The following is an 8,133-nucleotide window of genomic DNA, read 5'->3' on the forward strand; positions in this document are numbered from 1 at the left end:
GCATGTTTAGGCTGCTTAGGAGGACCCGACTTGGACTTCATTCTTCCCGCTTCTTCGACATCTTCCTTTGTTGTTTCAGGGTTGCATGCTGCCAATGCAGAAAATAACAAAAATCAACATTAGAGCGACGACTGGGCCTATTGTTGAATGCACGTTAGGGCTAAACTACAGGACGTACAGTGACAACATGAGATGAGATCCATTGCAAGCAAATCAATAATAAACAAAGAAAGCATGTCAAACGTATGTGTCAAATCAATCATTCTTTACAAAGAAAAATTGCAGATTCTTAGTAAGACGTGAACAAAACTTGAGAAAGTGGCACATATAAGAACGAGCCAATTCTGACGAGGAAAATGGCTATTCCAACAAATACTGATTGTTTGTGCGTTTCATATCTCACCTTTCGACGGAAGATAGCCCGATTCCATCTCTTCGTTATCTGCAGTGAATCAACAAATATTCACTCGGCCTCAAAGGAAATGTATCGATCATTAAGAAATTCTCAAATTTCTCATGCGGTCCACCATTTTATACGCTCTGTAATGCTTTCCGATCATAGATAGCTCAAGGCATTTTCATGACAGTGCCGACTTGCGTGGTGTAGTTCGTTTGCCAACAACGACAGAGTTGGATTTACCTTTTCCCCGATGGGGCGTCTCTTTCTTGCTTTGTCTTCCTATGTCTATTCGCGTTATATGCTCACCCAGGGATGGTCTTTCGGTCCACAGGCAACAATGAGGGGAAAACCATAAAAGGCAGGAATGAAACAGAAAAGGTGAATCAACGCGGGCTGACGTCCCAGAAATGTGAAGGGGAGCAATGACATTGTGAGTCGGCATTCTCGATAGAAGCTGCCATACAGTTGTAACATTTACAAGTGCATACATTGCAAGACCTTGAAAGATACGTAAATGGCATAGGGATTTGATTTTGAAACAAAATCCGAGCCGGTGCTGCGCTTAGGTGGTGCTGAACAAGTTCTTACGAAGAACGGGTTTGCTTTTCCACTGGCAAAGAGCCAAGTAGGAGCGACGTCGTGACATCATCGTCAAAGGTCCAAAAGTCTTTTACCCAAGAGGGCCTGCGCTACAAATAACAATCGTAATAATGCGCTGTTAGCATCTGCGAGGCAACTTAGCGTGGCATTGATTATACTTTGATGTGATATGTAGCAGTCAAGGTCATGCCCGCCATCGCTCTTCTGGTGGGACACAAACGTGCCGGAGATCAGGCTGTGTGATGACTCACTTGAGGTGTGTCCCGCAGATGTGCCTCAGCGTCTCGATGTGTTTTTGACCGATGTTGTCGGTTTCGGCAGGCGAGCGCTTCTCAGCGTCCTTCTCTTTGCAGCGGCTCTCTGCGAGCACAGACAAACATTTGCCCTTTCACACAAAGTCGCGAGTGGGAAAGCAGAGCTTGCAGTACCCCAGTTCTCCTGCAGGACAGTGAGGTTGAAGAGCACACGTTCATGGTAGAGCTTCTCTAGCTGGAGAAGCTGGATGGCCAACTGGTCTGGTGACATTGGCAGTTAAAGTTTTTTTTTTCCCCTTGTTTTGGCTCTGAATGTGGAGATGGGATTGGGCTGCTGTTAAATGCAGAGCCGGATCTATTCTGTGAGAGAGACGGCTTTCTTGACTGGCTTTAGCGCATTTCAAAAAGTTGACAAATATTTCAAGCGGTGCATTTTTTCTGTATGCGGCCCTCAAACCAAAACATTTGGACACCCCTGGTGCGAGGTATGAGACAAGGTATGGGGAAACGCCCACTCGCGCAGACAGATGAGCCGACCTGGAATGGCTTGGATGTGGAATGTACTAATCCGAGCGTGACTTGACTGACTTTGCTTTGCGGGCTGGGACTCGGCCAAGCCTGAACTTAAAATCAGTTTCAAGAACAGAAACAGAAAAAAAAGGACCTTCCCATATAGTTGCAAGAAAGCAGAGGTGTGGCCTAACCAAAACCAAGAATGTCATTTTTCCCCGCCTTTCATAAGTCATTGACGGCCATAGATTTGGTACACTGCTCTGTATTCTCGAGAAAGGATACAGTCCTCTTGGAGTGAGCAGACTTCTGCGATCTGCAAAGAAAAACATGATTAACATACAGTAAGACAACCATTTTTATTTATTTATTACGTTTTACCCTTGAGACATTCTAAAAAAAACAACAACAACAACATTTAGCCTTCATGACTGAGCACAGTCGTATACTGTAAATTTAAGAGCCCCAGCCACAAGATGATTGGATGTGAAATGCACGCCAGTCCTTCAAAGAGATGAAGGTTCCAAGGTGAAACGCAGCATGAAGACGACATATGAAACTGGCATCTACAGATATTCAAATATCTGAGTACCACAAGTGTTGCTCATTCTTCTCGGACTGGATGTGAATTGAACTGTGACCTTAAAAGCGATGATATGTTATACGAGGTGTAACCATTAAAAGCAGCCCCCCTGACAGCAAACATTGTACGGTGTTGCCCACAATTAAAACTACCATTTTCACTCCAAGCTGCGATTACTGTCGTCTTGTTTTTTTTTAGAGTTTCATCTTTGACCTCTTCTTGGATTTTTGAATTGGGCTGTCACAGATGGGGAATTAATTATAATGATCGGGAATTAAGAACACATTTAACAAATTAAGCAAAGCATTTTTGTAAACAGCTATTCTCCACATTTGACAACAACAACAACATTTAGCCTTCATGACTGAGCACAGCGGATCATGTCAAATTAAGATGCCCAGCCACAAGATGATTGGATGTGAAATGCACGCCAGTCCTTCAAAGAGATGACGGTTACAAGGTGAAACGGAGCATGAAGACGACATATGAAACTGGCATCGACAGATATTCAAATATCTGAGTACCACAAGTGTTGCTCATTCTTCTCGGACTGGATGTGAATTGAACTGTGACCTTAAAAGCGATGATATGTTATACGAGGTGTAACCATTAAAAGCAGCCCCCCTGACAGCAAACATTGTACGGTGTTGCCCACAATTAAAACTACCATTTTCACTCCAAGCTGCGATTACTGTCGTCTTGTTTTTTTTTAGAGTTTCATCTTTGACCTCTTCTTGGATTTTTGAATTGGGCTGTCACAGATGGGGAATTAATTATAATGATCGGGAATTAAGAACACATTTAACAAATTAAGCAAAGCATTTTTGTAAACAGCTATTCTCCACATTTGATCTATTGGCTGATTTACTACCAGGTCATCATCGTTTGGCAGGGGTTACGTTCCTCAACTCCACCATATACCTCTGAAGCTGAAACACCAGCGTACTGTACGCCATGTCACCAGCAGCTTGTTTGGTCTCTCTTCGCAAAAGCATTTGCTCCCAAATGATTAGAGAAGGGGGAAAAAAAACAAAACCTTGCCCTCTTTCCACACAAACACCCACCTGGTGGAGCGAGTGTGGCAGTAGTGTGTAGTCAGTGTTTTCTCCAAGAGACTGTAGAGAGGCCAGCAGCTCTGGGCTGAGGCTCGACGCTCCATATCTGGAGACACTTCCTGGAAACATGCCAGAGGGGGGAAAAAAAAAAAAAAAAAAAAAACCTGGAGACACTTCCTGGAAACATGCCAGAGGGAAAAAAAAAAAAAAAAAAAACGAAAACACCTATGAGACTCACCTGTTCTTACTCATGTCCAATTAATTATGTGAAGCCTTGCATGTTTCCCTTCAGAAGCTTTGGCAACTGCAGGAAAAGAAACGTGGCGATGACGCGGCGACGTCATCCGTGATGTCAGAGAGTGCGCGGCGCGCGTGATGGTGTGTCTGAGCAAACACGCCCCTCATGGCAAGTGTCACAAAGTGATGATGCGCTCATACTTAAGTATGAGGCACAATGATGAATGCTGAACTCGAGCTGTGAGGCCAGATTAGCATGTGTAGTATATATAGATGTATCGATATCTACATATAGATCTATATATAGATATATCGACTTATATATCTATCTAGAGAGAGAGTGAGAGAGAGAGAGAGCAATGACTTTGAAACCCAAGTTGTATGACGCAGCGCTTACGTAACACACTGTAGCTTAGCACCTCCAGCTGTTTGGTACATTATAGGCAGACACCCAAGAGCATTTTTCTGCGGCTCATCCTGCTCAACTTAATGCTCCGGTTGCCCGGTGCACTCTCATCGAGGGCAGCATGATGATGACGCTTCTCACCGGCAGGTCTTTACAGAAAGATGCGTTTCGCTGTGTCTATCCGATATGCTTCATTTGAGTCGTGCATGAATGAGAGACTGTTTCTCGGGCCCTGCGCGTGGGACTATTTATATGTACGTGTTGTTACCTGTGTCATCCTCCTGGTGAGTTGCAGTATCGGGACCTTTCGGGGGCCCGGTGTTCTTGTTACCCATCGCCTCGGTCGCTCCGGCCAGCTTTTCTTTCATGTATTTTTCTTCGGTCGTCGTCTCTGATTCTGAGGGATGTGTGAGAAGCTATTGCCGTTGGTCCTTTCCAGGAAAAAGTAGGCGCCGCAGTCTTGTGTTGAAGAGAACAGGTCACTTCTAACAGTACGTGGTATCCTGCAATTCTCGGTTGCCAAGCAGGAGGAGACGCGCAACTTCTTCTACGCTTTACTCAGAGCTTGGAGGGAAGAAGCGATTGTTCCCAGCCAGCTGTCGAGAGAGAAAAAAACAAAAATGAAGAATGTTTTGTTATTTTTAAAAAATTGGAACATTTGCCTTTGGCACATTGAGAAATTGAAGATTGCATCTTTGCATCGCATTGTGAAATGCCGCCGACGGCACAGACTCAATTGGCTATTTTGTGTCTAAAAACCAAAGCATGGTTGCTCACTGAGGCGGAGAGTCCCTTCTTGAATGGCTCCTCGGAATTAAATTGTCGAGCGCATGTTCTGTGCTACATATGAATCACTCGCTGACTTTCTCTGACCTGGATGAAAGAAAGACACCGAGCGTGAATATGAATGACGAAGGCTTTCGTAATGACAATGTGTCATCACTTTTTTTTTAACTTGGAAAACATGGACGGCAATTTATCTTACTGTCAGTCGGTTTCCAGTCATAATCTGAGAGGTTTTGCAATTGCATGCAATCAACACACCGCATCGATGTCAAATTCAAGCCGTAGATGGGCCGAGATGTCACCGATTTATTTTGACCTCTGTTACGCGTAAAGCAGGAATAGGACCTTGAAAGGAGACGTTATAAAAGTTTCTCCAAAGTCATAATGTAAAGGTCTCTGACATCATTACATCAAAATACACAAAGGATAACTGGTTGCATAACACTTCACACTCACTTCTGCTCAGTTTTGGGGGGGGGGGCGGTGCTGGTCTCATGCACTTGGAATTAACTCTCGAGCGACGAGCTGAATTGCTTTATAGCGCGAAATGTAAAATCTCACCTCGGGCACCGCATTGTCATCAAAGAACTCATCTATGACATCCATACAGTATCTGCATGTACGTATTAGCAAAAGAATATTTTCGGGCAGATGCACGTCTCCAATTTACATGTATGGTGTTTGATACAATAGACCAGAAAAGGAAGGGATTCCTTGTCTTTCATATTAAAGGCCTTTTTTGACGTTATAAAGATTAAGCTTCACTAAGCTGATCGGGATAATGATGCTGGCGAGCAGTTGTTTTCAAATTTAAACACAGTAGAGCCGTCGTTTTCCAAGGGGGCATCTTTTCAACCCCTCCTTGCCTGACAACCAGAGAGCGTCCGTTGCCTTTTGCTCATCCCAGCTAATCACCTGCACCCATCTGTCGGGGCCTCCACCCATGGGAAGCAGATCACATGCCCTGCTGCCATTTTGCACACTAAAAGCTTGTCAACACCACCGTCTGCACTTCCTGTCTCTTAGCATGAGCGGAGAACGGATCCGTCGAAGCTGACGTGGAGCAGATGAATGACGTGCGTGCCTTGTGACGTTTCCAACCTGTGCGACACAGCGCTGGAACAGGATTTATTTGACATTGGAGCGCTGTAAATCTTGCAACAGGGAATGAGATAGGAAGGCCGGGAGCGACGAATGACTCATACGGAGATTTTCAGGAGCGAGACAAAAATCCTGTGCGCATTCCTTCCACATTGCCAAAACATGCATGTAAAGTCACTTGTCCATTCATATTCCTTTCTACAGTTAATCCATGTAACAATTAATTGAATGAGATTCATTCGTCAAATTTTTAAAAATAGGAATAAAATAACCTGAATCAACCAATTTAAGGGGAAATGATTCCAATGATATCATATTTGAGGGAATCACAACCAAGCTCTTGATCGTGTAAAGGCAGCACGGGCCGGATTAAAGAACGGAGAGGGCCCCATGCAGCCCACGGGCCACACCTTACGCACCCCTGCCTTCAAGTTATAACGGTCTAAATATGCCTATTTACGTCATTTTTGCCTTTGCATCCAAAGTTGCGTAACACATATAAATTGTGCAACTTTCAAGTAGAAATAGTATTTTAATTCTCATAAAAACGAGATCATTCAAGCGACTCCAGTCAAATCGCTGCAAAGATAACTCTTCCGCTCTCCATCTTTCCCTTTTGTAGCGTGACATCCCTCCACTGAATCCCAAACGCGCGTTCTATCTTATATAACTTAATGACACATCTGGGGAAGATGAAGACATCGTGTGGGCTACTCACCGCTGCAAGAAGTGTGAAGGAGTGCGTGCGCATCTTCTCCGGGAAAGGTAGTACACGACGACACGGGCGTCTTCGCTTGTTTTTGGATGCAGGTGCACATCAGGCTCGTCGTCACGCGCCTCCGAGTCTCCTTACACGCTCGTCTTGTTTATTTCTCCATCCGGGGACTCACTGCCGCCTCGTCTCATGACGACGAGCTGGTCTTCCCTTCACGCCATTGGTATTTTGTTTTATTTATTTATTTATTTCGTTTTATTTTTAGTCGCACATGTGTCCGATGCTGCCATCTTCTGGAAGAGACGCGGACTCGCGGCGCGTGTCAGAGGTTACGTAAACGCTCGGGGGAATCAGAATTAAGACGACTTCATCCGGTGCGCAACATCATTTGTATGAAAACATTCTGTATTTGATTTACTTGACCTTCACCATCCGTTCGTGTTCTCCAAGAGCACAGGTGCGTACACACACACATTTTCAAGTGTGCCCCATCATTTATCGGAAGCAGGAATCTGAAAAGATGGACAGCTCCATAAATCCAATGTGGGTAGAGCTGGGCATCAAACGTTGATGATCAAGTACTTTTCTAGTCATAAGATTCAAAAGAGTAACAATTTTATTTCAATGTGGTTCAGCACCAAAATGGAGATACAGTACAAGTCATGAAGGATTTTCCTTTACACCGTCAATAGGAAACAAAAGCCTGTTGTCTTGTCGATTCAATGAAAACTTTGTATCAAGCTCACCATTTTTTCACCCCCATCACATTGGGACAGAAAATCATTTCGGCTCAAGCGAGTGTCGCAGGAGTGTGTTGAAGTGGTTTTTCTCTGTCTAAATAAGGCAAATTGGCAGACAGGCAGAAAGAAAGAACATACTCCACTGACGATAAGTTCTATCATTCAAAAAAAAGAACAAATTCCCAAATGTGCTGAAATTAGAAGTGAGTAAGTGCATCAAAAGATCCTTTTTTTTTTTTACAGGCAAATTCGACATTATAGTATCTGACAATAAAAACAAACATTAAGGTGGCATGTATTTAATCCATTGGTACCAAAGGAGCCGCTGGCTTCTCATCGCCATGCAGTCTTCCAATCACCTCCTCAAGGTCCGCCAGGAGCTCCAGAGAACTCACCGCGAAACTCCGCCAAAGGTCGCCTGCAGGACAGCGTAAGAGAGTGACAATGGCAAATCTCAATTGTGACTTCCATCGAGAAAATGCTTTCACTCACCGTTTTAACTCTGCGCGCTGTGCTCCTGCGCGAGAGTCTATCCGACCTGCTCCAGATCTTTGCTCAATTTGCGGAACTGGACTCTGACGTCTCTGATCGCCCGCGTGAGCTCCAAACACCGTTGCTTGCCGCTGAAGCACGCGAATTGCTGAAGATGCAAACAATTTCCAATTGCACATCAACTCTTCTAAGACAGCTTCATTTTCATCTTTTCTGGTAGCTTTATGAAAACAATTATTGGGTCCCCCCCCCCC

At 44.4% G+C, this 8,133-nt stretch overlaps 2 protein-coding genes across 2 annotated transcripts in view; both read right to left on the reverse strand.

Annotated features, from left to right (window-relative positions):
* The window catches only part of cnstb (consortin, connexin sorting protein b), a 9,707-nt gene extending 2,821 nt beyond the window's left edge, over window positions 1-6,886 (reverse strand). The window contains exons 1-9 of the mRNA XM_019857964.1: window positions 6,651-6,886; window positions 4,314-4,641; window positions 3,412-3,521; window positions 2,050-2,080; window positions 1,429-1,515; window positions 1,252-1,360; window positions 641-717; window positions 404-442; window positions 3-88 (exon numbers count right to left, since the gene is read on the reverse strand). Coding sequence (XP_019713523.1) covers window positions 3-88; window positions 404-442; window positions 641-717; window positions 1,252-1,360; window positions 1,429-1,515; window positions 2,050-2,080; window positions 3,412-3,521; window positions 4,314-4,413 — 639 coding nt within the window. The 5' untranslated portion in view covers window positions 4,414-4,641; window positions 6,651-6,886. The remainder of the gene's footprint in view (window positions 1-2; window positions 89-403; window positions 443-640; window positions 718-1,251; window positions 1,361-1,428; window positions 1,516-2,049; window positions 2,081-3,411; window positions 3,522-4,313; window positions 4,642-6,650) is intronic.
* An 819-nt stretch (window positions 6,887-7,705) lies between these two features.
* Window positions 7,706-8,133, reverse strand: part of kif26bb (kinesin family member 26Bb) — a 13,453-nt gene continuing 13,025 nt past the window's right edge. The window contains exons 14-15 of the mRNA XM_019857960.1: window positions 7,880-8,027; window positions 7,706-7,805 (exon numbers count right to left, since the gene is read on the reverse strand). Coding sequence (XP_019713519.1) covers window positions 7,751-7,805; window positions 7,880-8,027 — 203 coding nt within the window. The 3' untranslated portion in view covers window positions 7,706-7,750. The remainder of the gene's footprint in view (window positions 7,806-7,879; window positions 8,028-8,133) is intronic.

The sequence above is a fragment of the Hippocampus comes genome, unplaced genomic scaffold, assembly GCF_001891065.2.
Source record: "Hippocampus comes isolate QL1 unplaced genomic scaffold, H_comes_QL1_v1.1 scaffold339, whole genome shotgun sequence".
Classification (NCBI taxonomy): Eukaryota; Metazoa; Chordata; class Actinopteri; order Syngnathiformes; family Syngnathidae; genus Hippocampus; species Hippocampus comes.